This window comes from Protomyctophum parallelum, assembly GCF_964188405.1.
Source record: "Protomyctophum parallelum genome assembly, chromosome: 6".
NCBI lineage: Eukaryota > Metazoa > Chordata > Actinopteri > Myctophiformes > Myctophidae > Protomyctophum > Protomyctophum parallelum.
In genome coordinates this window covers 1,966,678-1,991,798 of record NC_139701.1, presented here as the reverse complement: position 1 = coordinate 1,991,798, position 25,121 = coordinate 1,966,678, and the positions used below count along the sequence as shown (strand labels likewise).

Below are 25,121 nucleotides of genomic sequence, written 5' to 3'. Positions count from 1 at the left end.
AAAATCACCCACATTCAATTATGTGTAAGTGATTTTTTTTTCTCTTAAAAAGGTTGACTCACTATAGTGAGTGTTTGTTCAGTAACAGGAGTCTCTCCAGCTCTTTAACCGATTCTGACCTGAGATCAGATTCATACGAGGTTTCCACTGGACACACACTGGTCTGATGAACCCATTCTGACCTGAGATCAGATTAAAAAAATGTCAGTCGTTCTTCGATTAAAAAATAAATAGCAGACCTACAAGCTCGTATCGCGCCACTCGGTTGCACGATATGAGCTTGTAGATCTGCTATTTTTAAATAGCTAAAGCACGACATGATGCTAACGCCAAAATGGGTGCCCGCCCAGAATGGGTTAACCGATTCCGTACATAGGACATCGCCACACGTCCTAGGGGTCCCAATCGACGCGGACACAGGACGTCCTCAGACGTCCTAGCGCATCCTCAATGATACCGGGCGAGATAAGAATATTCTGAATTTGTCAGTACGCCTTTCGGCTATACCGTATGCTATACGCTCTGCACTCAAATTAGCTTACCGTTGACTTAGCCGTTAGCGCGGCGGAAAGAATGACTCGTCTCTCCTAATCCAGGGCGCTCTCCGTGGTTTTGAACGGATCGATATACTGGCGCTTCATTTCTGCTCCTCATCCGTCTCTCTCCCGCAAAATAGGAACGCTTTTTGGATCATAATATATCAGATCATATCGTATAAATTAAAACGATCGCAATGTAAAGTAAACTTTTTTTAGTGGATTGTTTCCGGGACACATTTTCAGCCGATCAGGACAGAGTGCCCGTTCAGCGGCTTCATTTTCATACCGTCACAGTTCCAATTGTGTCTGATCGTTTCTTTGTGTCAGCACTTGTTAGCTCTGGGCGCACCCGAGCGCACTCGCCTATATTAGTTTGCATTGCACAGTGTGCTCAGTGCGCTATTTCCGAACGCGCCCTCGTTCCCGAAAATAGGCCGATCTACAAGCTTACAACGCACATTGTAAAGCTTGCAGATGTCTCACTAGTTCAGGGGTGGGCAACTTTGACGATGGAGAGGGCCAATATATTTCCACACTCACTCCAGAGGGCCACATTGCATATTGCTGTCGTAGCAAAAATAGCCGATCTACAAGCTCAAAACGCGTCGCATTGCGACGCGTTTTGAGCTTGTAGATCGGCTATTTTTGCTATATTTGAATTGGAAACCTGACATTTATTTTGCTATTTCTTTTTTGGAATCCTGAAAAGTAACCTAGTTTTTATTGAATTTCAAATGCATTTAGTTACAGTTATGTTATCTTTGTGAACTGTTAACATAACTTCATTGGACACAAAAAGACAATAACATGTTACTAGTCATTAAGTACTAGTCATTTAATACTAGTCATGAAGTAATTAAAGCGGGTTTTGGAATTGTAAACAGCTGAAATCAATCAGTATTCTGATATTAACATTCGGGCCGCATCAAGTGAATGCGGGGGCCGCATGTGGCCCCCGGGCCGCCAGTTGCCCACCCCTGCCCTAGTTAGTACTATACTGTATATTATGACATGTCCGAATCAAGGAGCCCAGGGTTGGTCTGGAGCCCATGCACGTCAGAAGAGGTTATGGAATGGTGACATCATGTAAAGCTCGGAAAGCACATGCACATGCGTCCCGCAGGCTAGCTCATGCGTTATGGAATATATGTACGCATGCATGCATGCACACATGGCCTCGCATATGGAATGCCCATCCATAGGGCATGTTGGGCACACACACACACACACACACATACAACTTGTGCATGCATGGTTACCCCAGCGGGGGTGCACAGGCATGCAGAAACACACGCACTACACGGATAGATTGGGGTCAGCAGTCAGATTGTTTGTTCTGCGGAACTGCAGGGTTCTGAAGCAGTGGTTCTCATGTGGGTCGAGACCCCCCGCACGAGTCCCCAGATGACAGATGACATTTTAACTAGCCCACTTTTAAGACATTTTTAATACAGAGGGAGAGAGAGAAGAGATGGGGAGCGAACAAAATAGCACATTCAGCCCCAATACTCCATACACGTTCGGTTTTAGGATAGACAATTCATATTATTTGTCTTTTATAATTACTAGTCCTTACCCGTTGTGAGACATTTGCCCCCCCTTGTGGCCGTGAAGGGTACTCCGCCCGGGTGCGTTTGTAATTGACTAATACATTAATTAATAATCATTAATGTGTCAAATCGAAAAAAGGGCTTCGTTACGCCCTCCATATGCATATGGTCAATGCCTGTGTGAAGTGGGAGTGATTGGTGCAAGCAGTAAGGAGTTACGGCACTGTTTCTGACCGACACACACACACACACACACACACACACACACACAGTCATTCGGTTAATTATAGTATGATGTACAGAGAGACGTTGTCGGTAAACATCGAACATTGAACGATGAGTACAGTGAGTGTCCTGTCCTACAACATGGGACATTCAAATAGTCGGGATAGGATAATGTCTAATGAGCATATCAATGGCAGCTATGCATACTTAATCAAATGATTTCAGGAGGAGGAGAGAGATGGAAGAACAGGACAGAGGGAGAGAGACAGACAGAATAGGAGAGGGAGAGAATAAGCTATAGAATCCTTTTTTCCAGGCGTGGACCTTATGTATGTTGTGATCCAGACAGCTGACAGCAATTGTTTTTATTCATCTCCAAAAACATGCTTGTTTATTTACTATGACACCTCAATCTGAGGGCTATTTCAATGGGATGAGGTTTTTGGACTGTCCAGCGTGGGACCGCAAACAGCGAGGCCATGGGTTGCTTGATCGAGGCCAGACCCGGGAACAATTATTTTTCAACATTACAAACCAAGGGGTCGTCCGATGTCGTAGGTAAAGTTCTCAAACTCTGCCCGAACCCGACCAGGCCCGACCAAGCCCGACCCGACGTTTTAGGGCCGGGCCGGGCCCAAAAAATATGCTAATTAGTCGGGCCGGGCTGCTTTTTTTTCTCTCTCTTTTTTTTCTGTCAGGCTTTTGACGGGCTTCGGGCTTAACATTATGGCAATTTTTAGGCATAATTTTTGGGCCCGTTGAGAACTTTAGTCCTAGGTGATATTTAATCACATTTAATGGTCGTCCGATGTCGATCTTGGCACGGAAACTGATGAGCAACGTGCGCGTGCCATCTTTAAAGTACAGCGTCCCACCAGAGATAGATTCACCAATGCAACGCTGCAACCATCCCATGGTGCCAACAAACAGAACAAGCTGCTGAGGCATGCGCTCGCTCAGTGTTACTGGACAGTGGTGGAAAAAGTGTCCGCATTCTTTTTTACTTAGCATGTTAGCGTGTCAGTCAAACAGCAGGTCCTCATCCATCCCCTCTGTTAGCATGTTAGCGTGTCAGTCAAACAGCAGGTCCTCATCCATCCCCTCCGTTAGCATGTTAGCGTGTCAGTCAAACAGCAGGTCCTCATCCATCCCCTCTGTTAGCATGTTAGCGTGTCAGTCAAACAGCAGGTCCTCATCCATCCCCTCCGTTAGCATGTTAGCGTGTCAGTCAAACAGCAGGTCCTCATCCATCCCCTCTGTTAGCATGTTAGCGTGTCAGTCAAACAGCAGGTCCTCATCCATCCCCTCCGTTAGCATGTTAGCGTGTCAGTCAAACAGCAGATCCTCATCCATCCCCTCCGTTAGCATGTTAGCGTGTCAGTCAAACAGCAGGTCCTCATCCATCCCCTCCGTTAGCATGTTAGCGTGTCAGTCAAACAGCAGGTCCTCATCCATCCCCTCCGTTAGCATGTTAGCGTGTCAGTCAAACAGCAGGTCCTCATCCATCCCCTCCGTTAGCATGTTAGCGTGTCAGTCAAACAGCAGGTCCTCATCCATCCCCTCCGTTAGCATGTTAACGTGTCAGTCAAACAGCAGGTCCTCATCCATCCCCTCCGTTAGCATGTTAGCGTGTCAGTCAAACAGCAGGTCCTCATCCATCCCCTCCGTTAGCATGTTAGCGTGTCAGTCAAACAGCAGGTCCTCATCCATCCCCTCTGTTAGCATGTTAGCGTGTCAGTCAAACAGCAGGTCCTCATCCATCCCCTCCGTTAGCATGTTAGCGTGTCAGTCAAACAGCAGGTCCTCATCCATCCCCTCTGTTAGCATGTTAGCGTGTCAGTCAAACAGCAGGTCCTCATCCATCCCCTCCGTTAGCATGTTAGCGTGTCAGTCAAACAGCAGGTCCTCATCCATCCCCTCTGTTAGCATGTTAGCGTGTCAGTCAAACAGCAGGTCCTCATCCATCCCCTCTGTTAGCATGTTAGCGTGTCAGTCAAACAGCAGGTCCTCATCCATCCCCTCCGTTAGCATGTTAGCGTGTCAGTCAAACAGCAGGTCCTCATCCATCCCCTCCGTTAGCATGTTAGCTTGTCAGTCAAACAGCAGGTCCTCATCCATCCCCTCCGTTAGCATGTTAGCGTGTTAGTCAAACAGCAGGTCCTCATCCATCCCCTCTGTTAGCATGTTAGCGGGCTCGGCCACAGTGAGACCCAGCGTGGCCAGGCGAACAGCGGCCTCCGACTCGGCCCTCTCTCTCAGCTGCCTCTTCTTCTGCTGGACCTTCTTCAGCCTGTAGAAGTCCTCTCGCTCCCTCTCGTCCAGCTCAGTGGCGATGTAGGCGAGGGTGCGCTCGATGCGAGGCAGGAGCACATGCTCGATGGCTCTCGCACGGCGATTTGTGGCCTTTATGGCTTCGTCCAGTGCAACGAACGACGTCTGCGAGGAGGCCAGCTCCACCAGCAGCTCGACGGCTTTGGTGTAGCTCCTTTTCGACCTGGAGATCTGCTCTCCTCCTTTGGCCAGACCGGTCAGCTGATAGCTGTCCCCGCCGTCCTGGTAGCACTCGAACACGGGCAAAGTGACGCCCGCCACGTTGTCCTTCCTGGCTCTGACTTTCACCCGGGCCTTATTGACGTTCTGGAGCACGGTGGCGCTGAAGTCCCCCGCGGCGAATTTGGCTTCGGCCAAAGAGAAGGTGGCTTCGCTCATCACCTCTCCCATCAGGGTCTTGGTTTCCATAATGTTGCGTAGCACGGTGCGGAAGCGCACCGAGAGGGCATCTGCTTTCTTCTTGAGCAGGTTATGACCTTTCTGCGCCCCTTTCAGGCTGGCTTTCATGGTGGTCTGGGCCATTCTGGACGGGAATACATCAATCCTGTCTTTTCCTGACATTTTGTCCTTCAGTCAAGACAGCTGGACTGTGTAGGAGTTTCACCAGCCAGTGCCCCCTGTAAATAATTGCATTAGAAAGTGGTGGTTGAAGTTGAAGTAGCCACTGCAGAGGCTCCAACCGGCACCGCTCTAGTAGTAAAGTCATAAATGGAGAGCACCACAAGTTAGAATGACATCAGGATGCCTGGAACCCCATATCCCCATAAAGACATCATAGACCCTATCTTTGGGCATGACTGACAGGGGCTCCATATAAGGAGATGAGTGACATCATACTGGTCATACTGACAAAATCACCGCAGCCAAAGAAATAAAAGTGGAGCCTTGTATTACTTCATCATCGACTATCATCGATACCAAGCCATATTCCACAGCTCTCCCAAACCTTGAAGAGTGAAGATGCCTGGCGCATACCCTTTCCTCACTTCCGAGCAGGAGAAGGAGCTCTGTGACATTGCTCACAAGATCGTCACTCCCGGCAAGGGAATCCTCGCCGCAGACGAGTCTACCGGCAGCGTTGCCAAGCGCTTCCAGAGCATCAATGCTGAGAACACAGAGGAGAACAGGAGGCTGTACCGCCAGCTGCTCTTCACCGCTAGCGAGCGCATGGAGCCCTGCATTGGTGGCGTCATCCTCTTCCACGAGACCATGTACCAGAAGACCGACGACGGTGTGCTCTTCCCCGAGTACCTGAAGAAGAGAGGCATGGTTGTTGGAATCAAGGTTGACAAAGGCATCGTCCCCCTGGCTGGAACCAATGGCGAGACCACCACCCAGGGTCTTGATGGCCTGCACGAGCGTTGCGCCCAGTACAAGAAAGACGGTGCCGATTTCGCCAAGTGGCGCTGTGTGCTGAAGATCACCCCCACCACCCCCTCCTGTCTGGCCATCATGGAGAATGCCAACGTGCTGGCCAGCTATGCCAGCATCTGCCAGATGCACGGCATTGTCCCCATCATCGAGCCCGAGATCCTCCCCGACGGCGACCACGACCTGAAGCGCTGCCAGTATGTGACTGAGGAGGTCCTGGCCGCCGTGTACAAGGCCCTGTCTGACCACCACGTCTACCTGGAGGGCACCCTGCTCAAGCCCAACATGGTGACCGCCGGACACTCCTGCTCTCACCGGTACACCAACGAGGAGGTTGCCGCGGCCACCGTCACCGCCCTGCGCCGCACTGTGCCCCCCGCCGTCCCCGGCATCACCTTCCTGTCCGGTGGCCAGAGTGAGGAGGAGGCGTCCATCAACTTGAACGCCATGAACACATGCCCTCTGAACAGGCCGTGGGCTATCACCTTCTCCTACGGCCGCGCTCTGCAGGCCTCTGCCCTCAGAGCATGGGGAGGCAAGAAGGAGAACGGCAAGGCCTGCCAGGAAGAGTTCATGAAGAGAGCTCTGGCCAATAGCCAGGCCTGCGTCGGCAAATATGTTGCTGCTGGAGCCAGTGCCGCCGGCGGAGAGTCGCTGTACGTGGCTAACCACGCTTATTAACACTAGAACAAACTAGTCCTTTTTGTCACACCATCACTATATTAAATATTCCATAAAAATACTTTTTGAAGTACATGGAAACTTGAGGTAAACTTGTCATCATGGTGAAAAAAAGGGGGGGGGGGGAATCAGTGATAAACGTGGGTAAAATAAAATCCATTATAAAATATAAATAAATACATAAATAAATAATTCAACTTTATTTATATCGCACCTTTCATATATAAAATGCAACCCAAAGTGCTTCACATAAAACAAACTAGAAAAAGTGCCCTTCTGGGCACAGGTCTCCACCAGGATAGGAATGTAGGACATTGCAGCTTGCCTTCATCTGGTGGTTGGATAAAAGGGCAACAAAAGTAAACTAGGGAGTTGGCATACAAAGTTATCCACAGATCCGTGCAGTTGGAGATAAAACACTTTTCGGCCAGTTATAGCGCCACCTTGAGGCTGAGTTGAAATTGTTCATGTGGCATTTCTTCCTCGGCCTAGTGGGAATGTGGGTGCACAATTTCACGGAAATCACGCGACGCGATGTGATTTGCAGCATTTTGTTTGAAACTGAGCACTCCTGTGAACTTTGGAAGCCAATCTTAACCAATCAGGATGGAGTCTGAGAAATCTGAAAGACCGGTTTCGTTGAATGGCTCTAGAGAGACTGTGTACCAATTTGCGTGATGTTTGGACAAAATCTGTAGGTGTACTGTGCAAAAACTTGTTTTGCACAAAGCGGCCTCCTGGTGGCGCTATAACAGGCCGTTCTGGAAAGTTTGGGGCAGAGGTTTATCGTTGGCATCCAGGGAGTGTGTGTGCAAAATTTGGCATCGACCGGGTTAACGGTGGCCGAGATTAGCTGCTCACGGACAGATTAGCTGCTCACGGACACACACACACACACACACGGACACACGGACAGACGGACGGAGTGCAAAACATACTCTCCCCCCATGCCTTCGGCCTGGTGGAGACAATAACAAGCAAATAAACTGGAGCTGGAAACTTTCTCCTTTCCTGGGACATGTGAGAATGGTCCAGTGGAAAATAAATCACACCTGTGTGAAGTGAGGGGCGCTCTTGTCATCATACATCATCATACATCACAATTGGCGTCCTCAGTAGTTGTCTGTCTTCACTTTTTGTCCTCAAGGCTAATCACTTGTGACGTCCTCACTTTTTGAGGGGCGCTAGCTCAGGCCTATATACAGCTTTTGGTGTATGTGCAAACACAAACTTTGTCCTACACAAACATTGAAGACAAAAGAGACGACGTAACTTTGTGATTGCCCGGAAATGAGATGATGTATGATGATAAGAGCGCCCCTCACTTCACACGGGTGTGATCTTTATCCTCAATACGTGCATTGCTCAGCCAAAAAACATTGTGGGTGTATGCGGTTTTTGAGGGGCGCTCTATATCCCATTCTGACCTGAGATCAGATTCATACGAGTTTTCCACTGGACACACACACTGGTCTGATTAACCCATTCTGACCTGAGATCAGATTCTAAAAATGTCAGTCGTTCTTCGATTTTTCAAAAAATAGCAGACCTACAAGCTCGTATCGCGCCACTCAGTGGCGCGATATGAGCTTGTAGATCTGCTATTTTTCAATAGCTAAAGCATAACATGATGCCAACACCAAAATGGGTGCCCGGTCAGAATGGGATATACAGCCGTTTGTCCCCAGATGTCTCAATATTTGCCATTGACAATGAATGGAGAAATTAGGTAAAATGTCCGCCGACTATGACGTAAATTTAACCAACCAATCACAGGTGAAATTCACCCAAACACAAAAATCGCACTCGTGTCAGCCAATCAAATCATCACAGCCTGTGCTACAAACACACACAAAGCTGTGCATAGGAGGGGCTGGCGCCCCTCAAAACAGGGATGTGTCAAAACAGGGATCCTATACCTTCTATGATGCCATTGCCCGTTGGGCACTGGCCTACTTGGAACGATGCAAGTTGGAAATGATACATTTCTGTATCTGTCTCTCTGTGTCCCTTTATTCTGATATATGGAGTTCTGTGTCCCGTTCCACCCTTCTGTCTGTGTCACTTTTATGCCCATATATGGAGGTTTCTGTATCTGTCCCATATATAGAGTTCTATGTCAGGCATGCCCAAATACGCAGTGTTGTGATGTCAGAACAGGCCAGCTCTGTATATGGAGCCTGGGCAGGGGCCCTAGTGTCCAGAGCCCGGGCAGAGGCCTTTTGTGGCGGTTCTGGACAACCGTGGGTCCGACCGACTCGACACCGGGCACTGCACTCCCTGTGGGGGTGTGGAACGCATGTGTCGAATTTGAAGTCGGTGGAGCGAATGGTTTATAAGTTCAAACTTAGCGTAGTTGTCTCCACCAGGCCGAAGGCCTAGGGGGAGAGTATGTTTTGCACTCCGTCCGTGTGTGTGTGTGTCCGTCCGTCCGTCCGTCCGTGTGTGTGTCCGTGAGCAGCTAATCTCGGCCACCGTTAACCCGGTCGATGCCAAATTTTGCACACACACTCCCTGGATGCCAACGATGAACCTCTGCCCCAAACTTTCCAGAACGGCCTGTTATAGCGCCACCAGGAGGCCGCTTTGTGCAAAACAAGTTTTTGCACAGTACACCTACAGATTTTGTCCAAACATCACGCAAATTGGTACACAGTCTCTCTAGAGCCATTCAACCAAACCGGTCTTTCATATTTCCAGAACGGCCTGTTATAGCGCCACCAGGAGGCCGCTCCAGGAGGCCGCTTTGTGCAAAACAGGTTTTTGCACAGTACACCTACAGATTTTGTCCAAACATCACGCAAATTGGTACACAGTCTCTCTAGAGCCATTCAACGAAACCAGTCTTTCAGATTTCCAGAACGGCCTGTTATAGCGCCACCAGGAGGCCGCTTTGTGCAAAACAAGTTTTTGCACAGTACACCTACAGATTTTGTCCAAACATCACGCAAATTGGTACACAGTCTCTCTAGAGCCATTCAACGAAACCAGTCTTTCAGATTTCCAGAACGGCCTGTTATAGCGCCACCAGGAGGCCGCTTTGTGCAAAACAAGTTTTTGCACAGTACACTTACAGATTTTGTCCAAACATCTCGCAAATTCGTACACAGTCTCTCTAGAGCCATTCAACGAAACCGGTCTTTCAGATTTCCAGAACGGCCTGTTATAGCGCCACCAGGAGGCCGCTCCAGGAGGCCGCTTTGTGCAAAACAGGTTTTTGCACAGTACACCTACAGATTTTGTCCAAACATCACGCAAATTGGTACACAGTCTCTCTAGAGCCATTCAACGAAACCAGTCTTTCAGATTTCCAGAACGGCCTGTTATAGCGCCACCAGGAGGCCGCTTTGTGCAAAACAAGTTTTTGCACAGTACACCTACAGATTTTGTCCAAACATCACGCAAATTGGTACACAGTCTCTCTAGAGCCATTCAACGAAACCAGTCTTTCAGATTTCCAGAACGGCCTGTTATAGCGCCACCAGGAGGCCGCTTTGTGCAAAACAAGTTTTTGCACAGTACACCTACAGATTCTGTCCAAACATCACGCAAATTGGTACACAGTCTCTCTACAGCCATCCAACGAAACCAGTCTTTCAGATTTCTCAGACTCCATCCTGATTGGTTAAGATTGGCTTCCAAAGTGCACAGGAGTGCTCAGTTTAAAAAATGCTGCAAATCATGAACACATCGCGTGATTTCCGTGAAATTGTGCACCCACATTCCCACTAGGCCGAGGACGAAATGCCACATGAACAATTTCAACTCAGCCTCAAGGTGGCGCTATAACTGGCCGAAAACTGTTTTTACCTCTAACTGCACGGATCTGTGGATAACTTTGTATGCCAACTCCCTAGAGGCCAAGGAAAAACCTTTGCCTGGAATTCTTCACATCTGCTCATCCTGGTGGAGACCTGTGCCCAGTAGGGCACTTTTTCTAGTTATAGCTTAAATGGTGATGTCCTCGTCCAATGACGTCCCCAGTGCGGCTAATCGCCCGCCCACGTCACCATGAACACCTCCTCTCCCTTTTCAAACTCAATAAATAGAACTTTGTGACTGGCTTCTTCACAACAAGAACTCTGGTTAGTCACACTTTCTGGTCTTCTGGATCCCAGCTAAGCTTTCCATAATTTCAATATGACGCACCAGTTCCCGTGTCTCTCTCCGGAGCAGCGGAAGGAGCTCAGTGACATCGCCCAGAGGGTGGTGGCTCCAGGGAAGGGCATCCTGGCAGCGGATGAGTCCACGGCCACCATGGGCAAACGCCTGCAGAAGGTCAACGTGGAGAACACTGAGGAGAACCGTCGCTGTTTCCGTGACCTCCTCTTCTCCGCCGACCCCTCCATCTCCGAAAGTGTGGGCGGGGTCATCCTCTTCCACGAGACCCTCTACCAGAAGTCGGACGGCGGCGTTCCCTTCCCCGAGGTCATCAAGGGAAAAGGCATCGTTGTTGGCATTAAGGTGGACAAAGGTACAGTTCCTCTTAACGGATCGGACGGCGAGACCACCGCACAGGGTCTCGACGGCCTCTCGGAGCGCTGCGCCGCGTACAAGAAGGACGGTTGTGACTTTGCCAAGTGGCGCTGCGTCCTCAACATCTCCGACAGCTGCCCGTCGGCGCTCGCCATCGCGGAAAACGCCAACGTCCTGGCCAGATTCGCCAGCGTCTGCCAACAGAACGGCCTGGTGCCGGTCGTGGAGCCCGAGATCCTGCCCGACGGCGACCACGACCTGGCGCGTTGTCAGCACGTCACGGAGAAGGTCCTGGCCGCCGTGTACAAGGCCCTGTCCGACTACCACGTCTACCTGGAGGGAACGCTGCTCAAGCCCAACATGGTGACCGCCGGACAGTCCTGCGCCAGGCAGTACACCCCGCAGGAGGTCGCCATGGCGACGGTCACCGCCCTGAGGCGCGCCGTTCCCGCCGCGGTCCCCGGCGTCTGCTTCCTCTCCGGAGGCCAGAGTGAGGAGGAGGCCTCTCTCAATCTGGACGCCATCAACCGGGTTCCTCTCCAGCGGCCCTGGAAACTGACCTTCTCTTTCGGCCGTGCACTCCAGGCCTCTGCCCTCGCTGCCTGGCAAGGCAAACCCGCCAACAAGGAGGCTGCACAGAAGGCTTTCTGTAGCAGGGCTGAGGCCAACGGCCTGGCCTCCACAGGGCAGTACGCCAACACTACTACTGGCAACGCGGGCCAGTCCTCCAAGCAGTCCCTCTATGTCTAACTGTACCCATTACAGTTAGACAGAAGGCTTTCTGTAGCAGGGCTGAGGCCAACAGCCTGGCCTCCACGGGGCAGTACGCCAACACTACTGGCAACGCGGGCCAGTCCTCCAAGCAGTCCCTCTATGTCTAACTGTACCCATTAAGACCTGACCTACAAATGTGTTCTGAAAGATCACATTTGCTATTATCAGTGGTGCTCAAATGCTTTCATGTCAAACACCCCCACAATTATATGTAGCCTATTTGGCTGCAGACCCTCATCTGAAAGTGCTTTTTTCCAGGGACCCCCCAGAAGAAAAGATTTGAGCAAAAAATGTTTGCTTTAAAAATATTCAAATACATGCACACATTTTCAAGATTTTTCAAAAATAGCATATCTACAAGATCACATCGTGGCATGAAGTGACATGAGCTTGTATAGCCAACTAATGTGCTATTATATAATATATATATATATAGCTAAAATGTCATAGCCCCCAGTATAATAATAATAATAATAAAACTTTATTTGTATAGCACCTTTCATGACATCAAATGCAGCTCAAAGTGCTTTACAGAACAATGGAGAATAAAATAAAAGCAAAGCATAAAAGAAAAGCAAGGCAACGACATTAAAAAACAAGCAGTAATGCAATACAGTGAGGACATGAATAAGATCACTTAAAGGCAATGTTGTAGAAGTGGGTCTTGAGCTGAGCTTTAAAAATGTCTACAGAGGCTGCCTGACGAAGGTACAGAGGGAGCTTGTTCCATGCCGATGGCCCGTAGAAGCAAAAAGCTGCTTCCCCGTATTTTTTAGTTGCCATTTTTTTAGGCAAAGCGAGCAGGCCAGCAGTGGAAGACCTTAGCGGGCGGTTTGGGACATATTTAGGCAAGCAGTCATGTAGGTAGGAAGGTGCGAGACCATTGAGGGCTTTATAGACAAGTAAAAGAATTTTAAAATCAATCCTAAAAACAACCGGAAGCCAGTGCAGTGATGCCAAAACTGGAGTAATATGTTCTCTCATCTTAGTTCTAGTTAAAACTCTGGCTGCTGCATTTTGGACAAGTTGTAATCTGTCAGTTGTTTTCTTAGGCAGTCCTGAAAAAAGTGCATTGCAGTAATCAAGCCGAGAGAAAACAAAGGCGTGGATTAGCGTTTTTGCATCGTCCAAGGACACATAGGATCTGATTCGTGCAATATTTCTAAGGTGAAAAAAGGCAATCTTGGTAACATGATTAATGTGTGAATTAAAATTCAATTCGGAATCAATAATAACCCCCAGGTTCTTTACTGTACTGTTACTGTCTACAGTCAGGTTGCCAAGTCTGCTTAATATTGATTCTTTCTGCTCACTAGAGCCGATTATGAGAACTTCTGTCTTGTCCTCATTTAGCTTGAGAAAGTTCTCACTCATCCAACATTTGATGCTAGACAGACAGGTAAGCAGCGGGTCTAAAGCACAGGGATCATCTGGAGCCACAGATAGATATAGTTGGGTATCATCAGCATAGAAATGAAAATTGACTCCGTGATTGGCAATGAGTTTGCCCAGTGGCAGTATGTACAAGGAGAAAAGCAGAGGGCCAAGAATCGAGCCCTGTGGAATACCAGAACTGATGTCGTGTTTGTCTGAGTCAAACTCGGCTAGATTGACAAAGTAACTTCTGTTTGATAGGTAGGAGGAAAACCAGGACAGGGCCGTACCAGACAGGCCTATCCAGTGCTCCAGACGCTGTATTAAAATTGAGTGATCAATCGTGTCAAATGCAGCCGTTATATCTAGAAGTAAGAGAACGGATACATGTTTCTTGTCAGCAGACACCCTCAGATCATTCATTACTTTTACAAGTGCTGTTTCTGTGCTGTGGCCTTTCCTAAAGCCAGATTGGAATTTGTTGTGTACATTATTGTTCTGTAGAAACACATCCAATTGATGAAAGATACATTCATTCATTCAGAGTATAGAGGGTGATATACAAGTGATTAATAATAATAATTATAGTACAGTAGCCTATATCAGTATTCACTGTATATTGTGCTTTTCTAACAACTCAAAGTCCCTTTACATGGTGTTAAGAAAAGAAAAACAACTTCATTAGAAGAAAAAAAAAAGTTATATCCCAGGATAAAATCACTAGAAATAGTAACACAGGGGGGTTGAGAGGTTGAAGAGGTGGTTGTTGAAGGCCAGGTATGGAGTTCTTCCCTTCCAAAAAGGAAAAAGCCCTAATGTCACCCCCAGGTTCAGAGCTGGGGGAAGCCAGGTTGTTGAGTGCCTATATTTGCATATACTGTAGGTGAGGTCCCATTAGTCTAATTTTGAAATGGATTTGTCGATTGGGAGCGCATCTCCGGCCGATAGGTGAGAACGGGTTTGCCAATGCTGGGGGACCATACTAGCAGAAATCTGCATGCCTAATCTCCAATTTAAAATCCTAACGTGCACATTTGGTTCCATCTGGAGCATTTTGTACCCCATAAGCAATAGCATTATAAATATATCGTTCACCATTGTAATTTATTTTATAGGCTAGTTGGTGTGAACTCTGCCGTCCACCAGACTTTATTCTTAAAACTATATTTGTATGCCGTTATAGTTCTATGCACTAACTGTTGTTGCAGTGCTGCTCTGTTTGTAACTTATTTTTAAGTGGTGCAACCACTTCTACATCCAGCTTACAATGTCCGTGTGCCTGTTTGTGTGTGTGTGTGTGTGTGTGTGTGTGTGTGTGTGTGTGTGTACCCCTGTGTGAGCATGGAACGAGAGAAGTATGTGACATGGCTGCCACCTGCTGGACGCAAACGATACAGAGAAGAAATTGAAACGATACAGAGAAGAAATTGGAATGATACAAATTGGAACGATACAGAGAACCAATAGACGGGAGTTGCACCACTCGGTTCACACTGGTGTGATTTTTTATTGTTGCTTAACTTGCTTCATTTTATTGTGATGTTCTTTTATTATAGCTAATTTACTGCCCAGCGCCTGTGTTTTGAAAGGCGTTTCATATAAATAAATGTCCCCTACCCTACCTACCTCGTTATATTAGAGATAAGCTGCATTCACATGGGATCAGGCAAGCAGCGCTAGACGGCAAACCGGAAGTCATTTGAGTGGACGGGAACAGGACGGTAAAACGGCACGGCAGCCAGAACCTGTAACGGTAACGGCGTCAATGTTAAAATATTTAATCTTTTTACCGTTCCGTGCTGTCTAGCCGGTTTTTGCCGTTTGCACGTCTACACTGCTTGCCTGATTCCAGGCGAATGTAGCATTACGCCTGAAATGTAATGAAAATGCGTGGAGATGTTCATACCAGTCGTTATGGAGGATAGGTCGGATAGGACACACTCCGTGAAGGGGTCGAGAGAGGTAGCCTGGTTAATAAACCAGACCGAATCAGCCGTTGGCAAAAATAAATTGCCTGCCGGCGGATTACGGTCTGGAGAGGCTCAATTGTACGCCCATTTCCTACACCAGAGAAATGGGGCGGCCAATCGGGACACGGTATGCAATATGGGCGGGCTTTGGTACAGTGACTTTCAATGCTTGAGACTTTTGACTGACAGTAGCTCTGACCAATTGCGTCAAAGAGAAAATGTTTCAACCCACCCCCCCCCCCCCCCCCCCCCCCTGGAAATGAAATCCAAACTGAGCCTCCCCAGACTAATATCCCGCGGTCCGTGCGATATTAGTCTGGTTTATTAACCAGGCTACGAGAGAGGTGGAGGAGGAGGAGATGGCCGATTCGATTGAAGAAATGGTTCACATAATTAATGCTGGCGGTGAATGAGAGGGTGGTTTCCATTGGTTTGAGGAATTTGCTCTTGGTGTAGAAAAGCTATGGAATTTGTTCCCGCCAGATGCTGCCAGTTACAGTAGTCAAGTCTACCGAAGATACAGAAACAAGTTTATTTTTGTATTCATTTTTTCAAATCCTGCTGACACGTTATAGTCCTTAATCCTTTTTTATTTATGTGTAGAGAGAGAGAGAGAGATGCAGAAATTTTCCGCCGGACTCGGGAATTGAACCCTGGGGCGCTTAGTTGCAGGCATCAGAGCCTATGTAGACAGTCCTTGGTATCGTTGCTGTATAATAGGGCAGTATTTTAACTATTTGTGTTTTTTTGTTGTTTTTTTCTCACACAAAAGTAACAAAAGCAGATACCGTTATAGAAGCTCGAATTGTGCACATGTGTTTTGAGTAGGGATGCACCGATCCGATACTCGTATCGGAGATCGGCGCCGATCCAGGCTAAAATTCTAGATCGGGTATCGGATCGGTGGCCGATCCATTATCCGATCCGATCCGATAATTATGTGTAATTACAGTATGAAAACAACTCTACCTCCTCTGTGACACAGCAGTGTAGTATTGACAGTATAACATGCAGAATGCAGCCAGGCTAGCCTGCTCACACATTAACCTGGTCTAATTGTTGGCACAGTTATTTAATAAATAATTCAGTGCATTTATATCTGTGTTACATTTTGTTTTACAAAGTTGGGAAAGTAATGTTTAAGTCAAGCCTTGCACAAAATAATGATTCCAGACTCCACACAGTGAGGCATACAGCTTAATAGGTTATTACGTTTCTTTGTGGGGGGTATCGGATCGGTACTCTGTATCGGCAGATACTGGACCCCCATGTATCGAAATCGGTATCGAATGCCAAAAAGCCGGATCGGTGCATCCCTAGTTTTGAGCTTGTAGATCTGCTACTTGAAAAGCCACAGGACTGACAAAGACGACGGCGATAGTAGGCAGACTTTGTCATCGTCTGTGGTTGGATGTTGGCTGTTGAAATTCAACTCTGGGTTCATGACTACCCCAGCATGTCTGCATTGGGTTGTGCATTGTTGCGACTGTACTGTAGGTCACAGATTACTATGGAAACCGGCAGAACCCGTCTGTCTGTCTGTCAGGCGGTCACGCCGCCATAATGGCTGTCAGTCCATCACGCCTCGTGACACGCTCCATACATGGCCGTCTCCATATATGCAGATCTACCGTCACCCAGGAGGATGCATGCACGCGACCTCGCCCTTTAGGGCGTCCTCTTTGAGTTTTTGTTCTGGGACTCCCCAAGGTTACCTTTTCATGATTCACTGTTTAAACAGCCTTCTCTCCCTCACGTTGTCTGTGACCTGTGGTAGGCAAGTCTCTGTAGAGATCCCACCTTATGCCATTCCTATAGCATTCTTCCATAGCCGACTCCGCATCAGAATTATGAGCCGTTTCACAATTTACTTCACTTTTCTGTCCTCACTTTTGTCCTCGATGTTTGTGTTTACACAAACACGAAGAGCTGGGCACGCTGGTCAAACTAAGTAACAAAGTAGACATTATGCTTTTCTTTGCATTGCTTATCCTTTCAATGTGTGTACAGTATATGTTGTGCATTCATAGCCGTGCCGGTGATGGCTCTCTGTGTGCGTTTATTAACCTTCACACTCGGCAACAGCAGTCTTATTCCAGACATCTTAAAACAGACCCGTAGGGCTTATTCATCCTGAGGCCTTGACAAGCCGAATGGCTTTAAAACCATTATTTGCTTACTCTAGCCAAAGTGTCACACTGTTGGCGTACAGTGGGAACCGCTAAGGCAATATTGACTCTGAATAACCACGCGTACAGTACAGACTGCAATTTCCATTCATGACTACATTTTATTTCTTTCGCCCCCCTGAAAACGCACCCCATTTGTTTAAGAGACTCTATTTTGTGACCAGTTCCCACACACTATTGAAAACATAATGGGGTTTCATTGCGCCTGAATAATTTTCAATAAACCTCATCCTGCCATTTTGAACAAGAGGTACTTGAACATACAATATAGCGACACATACCATTTAGCATATTCCCTGTGTGTGTGTGTGTGTGTGTGTGTGTGTGTGTGTGTGTGTGTGTGTGTGTGTGTGTGCGCGTGCGTGCGCGCGCGCGTGCTGCCGCCTCTGAATCAGACAAGAGGAAGAAACTAAAATAACTGGCGGGGGGGAGAGAGAGAGAGCTGTCTCCATGTCACACAGACGGTCACATCGGCCAGAGTCTCCTACATGGCGCGCCTCCATGTTGCCTCGTGTGACCCTTTCTTAAAGTACATGCTCTGGGGTTTTCTTTTCTTTTCTTTTCTTTCCCGGCATAAAAATAGTCCTTGCTAAATTCTACACTCCCCACAGCATGAGTTTTCTCCCGCCCTCCTCCTCCTCCTCCTCCTCCTCTTCCACACTCACACGTTTTTCTCACACCCGTCATTGCACATTGCCAGAAATCTACCCAAAGGTGTGTGTGCGTGCGCGTGTGTGTGCGTGTGTGTGTGTGTGCGTGTGTGTGCGTGCGTGCGCGCTAGTGCGCGCTGGCTCGCAGGGTGTAGTAATGCGTCTAGTGCAGTATGCTAGAGAGTAGAGAGACTTTGCATGTATAGGATGCATGTGACTATACCCTCCCTTAGCTCCTACCGCTGGCCGACCCAGCCGGGGAAAGTCTTCCAAGGCCAGCACATAGTCTCTCCTTCACCAAGACCCCTCACCTTGCCTCCTCCTGACAGCACATAGCCTCTCCTTCACCAAGACCCCTCGCCTTGCCTCCTCATGGCAGTACATAGCCTCTCCGTTACCAAGACCCCTCGCCTTGCCTCCTCATGGCAGCACATAGCCTCTCCTTCACCAAGACCCCTCACCTTGCCTCCTCATGACAGTACATAGCCTCCCCTTCACCAAGACTCCTCGCCTTGCCTCCTCGTGGCAGTACATAGCCTCTCCTTTACCAAGACCCCTCGCCTTGCCTCCTCATGACAGTACATAGCCTCTCCTTCACCAAGACTCCTCGCCTTGCCTCCTCGTGACAGCACATAGCCTCTCCTTCACCAAGACTCCTCACCTTGCCTCCTCATGGCAGTACATAGCCTCTCCTTCACCAAGACCCCTCGCCTTGCCTCCTCGTGGCAGTACATAGCCTCTCCTTCACCAAGACCCCTCGCCTTGCCTCCTCGTGGCAGTACATAGCCTCTCCTTCACCAAGACCCCTCGCCTTGCCTCCTCGTGACAGTACATAGCCTCTCCTTCACCAAGACCCCTCGCCTTGCCTCCTCATGGCAGTACATAGCCTCTCCTTCACCAAGACTCCTCGCCTTGCCTCCTCATGGCAGTACATAGCCTCTCCTTCACCAAGACCCCTCGCCTTGCCTCCTCATGGCAGTACATAGCCTCTCCTTCACCAAGACCCCTCACCTTGCCTCCTCGTGGCAGTACATAGCCTCTCCTTCACCAAGACCCCTCGCCTTGCCTCCTCATGGCAGCACATAGCCTCTCCTTCACCAAGACCCCTCGCCTTGCCTCCTCATGACAGTACATAGCCTCTCCTTCACCAAGACCCCTCACCTTGCCTCCTCATGGCAGTACATAGCCTCTCCTTCACCAAGACCCCTCGCCTTGCCTCCTCATGGCAGTACATAGCCTCTCCTTCACCAAGACCCCTCGCCTTGCCTCCTCATGACAGTACATAGCCTCTCCTTCACCAAGACCCCTCACCTTGCCTCCTCATGGCAGTACATAGCCTCTCCTTCACCAAGACCCCTCGCCTTGCCTCCTCATGGCAGTACATAGCCTCTCCTTCACCAAGACCCCTCGCCTTGCCTCCTCATGGCAGTACATAGCCTCTCCTTCACCAAGACCCCTCACCTTGCCTCCTCATGACAGTACATAGCCTCCCCTTCACCAAGACCCCTCACCTTGCCTCCTCATGACAGTACATAGCCTCTCCTTCACCAAGACCCCTCGCCTTGCCTCCTCGTGACAGTACATAGCCTCTCCTTCACCAAGACCCCTCGCCTTGCCTCCTCATGGCAGTACATAGCCTCTCCTTCACCAAGACCCCTCGCCTTGCCTCCTCGTGACAGTACATAGCCTCTCCTTCACCAAGACCCCTCGCCTTGCCTCCTCGTGGCAGTACATAGCCTCTCCTTTACCAAGACCCCTCGCCTTGCCTCCTCCTGGCAGCACATAGCCTCTCCTTCACCAAGACCCCTCGCCTTGCCTCCTCATGGCAGTACATAGCCTCTCCTTTACCAAGACCCCTCACCTTGCCTCCTCGTGGCAGTACATAGCCTCTCCTTTACCAAGACCCCTCGCCTTGCCTCCTCATGACAGTACATAGCCTCTCCTTCACCAAGACTCCTCGCCTTGCCTCCTCGTGACAGCACATAGCCTCTCCTTCACCAAGACTCCTCGCCTTGCCTCCTCGTGACAGCACATAGCCTCCCCTTCACCAAGACCCCTCGCCTTGCCTCCTCGTGGCAGTACATAGCCTCTCCTTCACCAAGACTCCTCGCCTTGCCTCCTCGTGACAGCACATAGCCTCTCCTTCACCAAGACCCCTCGCCTTGCCTCCTCGTGACAGTACATAGCCTCTCCTTCACCAAGACCCCTCACCTTGCCTCCTCATGGCAGTACATAGCCTCTCCTTCACCAAGACCCCTCACCTTGCCTCCTCATGGCAGTACATAGCCTCTCCTTCACCAAGACCCCTCGCCTTGCCTCCTCATGGCAGTACATAGCCTCTCCTTCACCAAGACCCCTCGCCTTGCCTCCTCATGGCAGTACATAGCCTCTCCTTCACCAAGACCCCTCGCCTTGCCTCCTCGTGGCAGTACATAGCCTCTCCTTCACCAAGACCCCTCACCTTGCCTCCTCGTGACAGTACATAGCCTCTCCTTCACCAAGACCCCTCGCCTTGCCTCCTCCTGACAGTACATAGCCTCTCCTTCACCAAGACCCCTCACCTTGCCTCCTCATGGCAGTACATAGCCTCTCCTTCACCAAGACCCCTCGCCTTGCCTCCTCATGGCAGCACATAGCCTCTCCTTCACCAAGACCCCTCGCCTTGCCTCCTCATGGCAGTACATAGCCTCTCCTTCACCAAGACCCCTCGCCTTGCCTCCTCGTGACAGTACATAGCCTCTCCTTTACCAAGACCCCTCGCCTTGCCTCCTCGTGGCAGTACATAGCCTCTCCTTCACCAAGACCCCTCACCTTGCCTCCTCATGACAGTACATAGCCTCTCCTTCACCAAGACCCCTCGCCTTGCCTCCTCATGGCAGCACATAGCCTCTCCTTTACCAAGACCCCTCACCTTGCCTCCTCATGACAGTACATAGCCTCTCCTTCACCAAGACCCCTCGCCTTGCCTCCTCATGGCAGCACATAGCCTCTCCTTCACCAAGACCCCTCGCCTTGCCTCCTCATGACAGTACATAGCCTCTCCTTCACCAAGACCCCTCACCTTGCCTCCTCATGGCAGCACATAGCCTCTCCTTTACCAAGACCCCTCACCTTGCCTCCTCATGACAGTACATAGCCTCTCCTTCACCAAGACCCCTCACCTTGCCTCCTCATGGCAGTACATAGCCTCTCCTTCACCAAGACCCCTCGCCTTGCCTCCTCGTGACAGTACATAGCCTCTCCTTTACCAAGACCCCTCACCTTGCCTCCTCATGGCAGTACATAGCCTCTCCTTTACCAAGACCCCTCGCCTTGCCTCCTCGTGGCAGCACATAAACTCTCCTTCACCAAGACCCCTCGCCTTGCCTCCTCGTGGCAGTACATAGCCTCTCCTTCACCAAGACCCCTCACCTTGCCTCCTCATGGCAGTACATAGCCTCTCCTTCACCAAGACCCCTCGCCTTGCCTCCTCGTGACAGTACATAGCCTCTCCTTTACCAAGACCCCTCACCTTGCCTCCTCATGGCAGTACATAGCCTCTCCTTTACCAAGACCCCTCGCCTTGCCTCCTCGTGACAGTACATAGCCTCTCCTTTACCAAGACCCCTCACCTTGCCTCCTCATGGCAGCACATAGCCTCTCCTTTACCAAGACCCCTCACCTTGCCTCCTCATGACAGTACATAGCCTCTCCTTCACCAAGACCCCTCACCTTGCCTCCTCATGGCAGTACATAGCCTCTCCTTCACCAAGACCCCTCGCCTTGCCTCCTCGTGACAGTACATAGCCTCTCCTTTACCAAGACCCCTCACCTTGCCTCCTCATGGCAGTACATAGCCTCTCCTTTACCAAGACCCCTCGCCTTGCCTCCTCGTGGCAGCACATAAACTCTCCTTCACCAAGACCCCTCGCCTTGCCTCCTCGTGGCAGCACACGTTAACTGGAGTCTCGTGACTCCAGGCTAAAAGGTATTGGGGTTCGACCCGCAAACTGTACGTACCTAAGTAAAAGTACTCGACTGTTTCCAAATTGGTTACTCTTGTAAGTACAGTACTTAAGTTTAATGTATTTAGTTACATTCTATGTATTGTCATTAAGCACACAATAAACACTGTGTTTGTACTTGATTAAAATCTGCGGGTGTTGTTATGCATTATGATTTATGAATCAATGGGACTTGAATTAATTTCATTGGCACAATGTTTCACCAAGAACACAATGTTTTGTAGGCAGAACATCACAAAACACTTGAGTGGTTGCTGGTAATTCATGATGAAGCACTTAGCTTGGCACTTTTCATGACAATGATTAATAAATCAACCCTCTATACTTAGTCCTTGGTTCAGACTGGCAGCCCAGATCCAGCCCCACATCAGATTTCCTATCGAGATTGGAGATTTGGAGTCTGACTGTTTTCATGCAGTCTGAACAAAGTTAAAGCTGTAACTTTCTAACCTGACGCTGCCAGATCCAAGAAGCTTGCTACACAAATTTGTTTCACAGCTTATTGGGATCTGGGATCGCGGAAGCAAATTCGATGACGGGGCTGTTCCTTTTTTTCAAGATACTTGGTAGATGATTGGATGGGACCGTCTGTCTATCACCGTGTGGGCGTGCAAACACAACCAATCATATTGACGTGTCTATATAGCTTCACATCCGGTTTCGCACATATCCCGCCCTTAGCTCACGCTGATTGGTTCGGTACGGAACGGATTGGTGTCAGCTCAACTCTGAGAGATCCCAGATGAAGGCTGTGTTGGGGAACATGGTTACCCAATACCGCCCCCATCTGGCAGCGTCAGGTTAGTAACTTTCCTCTACTAGCCCAGGATTTGAACCTGGGCTGAAATGTTCTCAATAATTTTGTTATCGTTGGATAAGATTTTGTCACAATTCCATGCTGTAGCCTATTGATGTTGGTACGCAAAATGAAAAAAGTCTATATTTCATAATGGGAGGGAAAAAAAACAAACTCGGTAGGATGTGAAATTACGTCAGACTTCGGCTCTCTAGAGCCTGCCTGCTTGCTCAGGGGATTAATTGAATGTTGACCATCAGGTCAAACTTCATGTCAGATCCTGTGTCTAGGTGAGACATGACCTTTGACCCCATCTGAATGTGTCAACAGAAGAGCAGGGAGACACAATACAACCACCCCAATTGTATACTGTATTTTATATTGTATTAACCCAAGCTAAGGAATGATTTAAGCACGTTTCACTATAACCCCCTAAGTTTGCGTCTTAAAAAAAATAAAAATAGAAACGCTGGCACCTAGTCTGCGTTTCTATTGTAATGTACTGGCATGGATTGTGTTAACATACTCTATAGCATTAAGATTGGACAAAATTTAATTGTTTTCATTAACAAAAGTTACATATTTCTGCTTTAAGGAATGTGATTCAAATCTGATTTGCAAAAATCTGTTTCCTCGTGTTCTTTTAGTTTGTTCTGTTTTGCTGCATGTTCAGACTTGATAAAGCCTGATCTGATTCCAATCTGGATAGACCACACATCTGATTTTGGCTCCCAGTCTGAAGATATGGCCTCAGTTGACCTCAGCCATACTGACTTGTTCCTCTCAATGTGGCGTGTTGTGAGCTTAGCTTGTAGATCAACACTTTATGTTGCAGTACACAGAATGTTGGCCGAGCAGAATATATACTGTAGGGACAATGGGTTTATGTGGTTGACTATGTGGATATACTGTAGGCCTACACACACTACAGTAAGAGTGGATGTGGATGTGCTGTTCATTCATATGGTGAAGTGAATCTCTTCAGTTTAGGAGTGTCTCTCTACCATACATCTTGTTCTCATCCAGCAGATCAAAGCACATCGCCGCTGTCGGCCGCGTGGAAACCTCATAATGTCCAAAAAAAAACTTTTCACGATTCAAATTCGAAAGTATGGCAAGAGTATGAGTGTCATTTTGGGGGTCCTTCACATGAAGACGTTTGTGAACCATTGAGTTAATGTACAGAAAAAACACAAATTGTTAGAATATGGTGACGGATCAGTTTCTGCCTGTTTCTGACTCTGATGCAGCTCCACTACCTCCTACTGTCCATACGCGGGGGTCGTCGCCATGTTGGCTATAGTGTCCACGGACAAAATTAAGTTTTTGCCACGGACAAACAAAACGAGTGGACAAAAATATCACCACAAACACATAATGAGCTAACCCTGAAAGAGGTCTGTGACTCTGAGAATGTACAAATGGAACCAAATGGACCCATTTGGTTCCATTCATACATTCAGAGTTATGGGAGTCCTTGAAAATAAAGTGTCTGAGAACTACTGTCCTTAGTGGGATCATGTGCCATACATATAGTGTCATAGTAAATCAGTGTCCTACATATTCTAAAGAAAACCTGGAGACTTGACATTGAGTAAATGGGTCTTATCCATTGAGTTATATATAATATAGACGTCACCGGATTCCTCCTCTCATCCACTTGCATGGAGTTGCTCACCCAGCTCATGAGGCGTTCTTCCGGGTTGGAAACAGTGCATTGTGGGATTGCTTTTGGGCCATACAGTATGTGAACGCGCTGGGCCGTTGATATCGATGCGCGCGTTCAGGAAACATATAGCGTTCATAGCGCGACGCATAGTGCCTGGCCCATGGTGCAATACCACTTCAGGCCACCATGTCTTTTGCGCTTCAGCGTTTCCTCTCGGTGACGTCTATTATAACCCATTCTGACCTGAGATCAGATTCATACGAGGTTTCCGCCGGACACACACTGGTCTGATTAACCCATTCTGACCTGAGATCAGATTCTAAAAATGTCAGTCGCTCTTCGATTTTTCAAAAATAGCAGACCTACAAGCTCGTATCGCGCCACTCGGTGGCGCGATACGAGCTTGTAGATCTGCTATTTTTCAATAGATAAAGCATAACATGATGACACCAAAATGGGTGCCCGGTCAGAATGGGTTAATATACTCTAAGGTCTTATCATTCTAGTGTGTAAAACACAATC

The 25,121-nt window shown here is 48.7% G+C and overlaps 3 protein-coding genes across 3 annotated transcripts; 2 read left to right on the top strand and 1 right to left on the bottom strand.

Annotated features, from left to right (window-relative positions):
- Positions 1–4,456: 4,456 nt before the first annotated feature.
- On the bottom strand, positions 4,457–5,206 carry LOC310860856 (V-type proton ATPase subunit D-like; the record flags this gene model as incomplete). Its single annotated transcript, XM_083768046.1, has 1 exon — positions 4,457–5,206. The coding sequence occupies one exon, from the start codon at positions 5,204–5,206 to the stop codon at positions 4,457–4,459; it is 750 nt and encodes a 249-aa protein (XP_083624172.1).
- Positions 5,207–5,605: 399 nt separating this feature from the next.
- Positions 5,606–6,697, top strand: LOC310859739 (fructose-bisphosphate aldolase A-like; the record flags this gene model as incomplete). The annotated part of the gene is made up of 1 exon (XM_083766440.1): positions 5,606–6,697. One exon carries the CDS (start codon positions 5,606–5,608, stop codon positions 6,695–6,697), a length of 1,092 nt encoding a protein of 363 aa, XP_083622566.1.
- Positions 6,698–10,837: 4,140 nt separating this feature from the next.
- LOC310860855 (fructose-bisphosphate aldolase B-like) lies at positions 10,838–11,923 on the top strand (the record flags this gene model as incomplete). Its single annotated transcript, XM_083768045.1, has 1 exon — positions 10,838–11,923. The coding sequence occupies one exon, from the start codon at positions 10,838–10,840 to the stop codon at positions 11,921–11,923; it is 1,086 nt and encodes a 361-aa protein (XP_083624171.1).
- Positions 11,924–25,121: the final 13,198 nt, after the last annotated feature.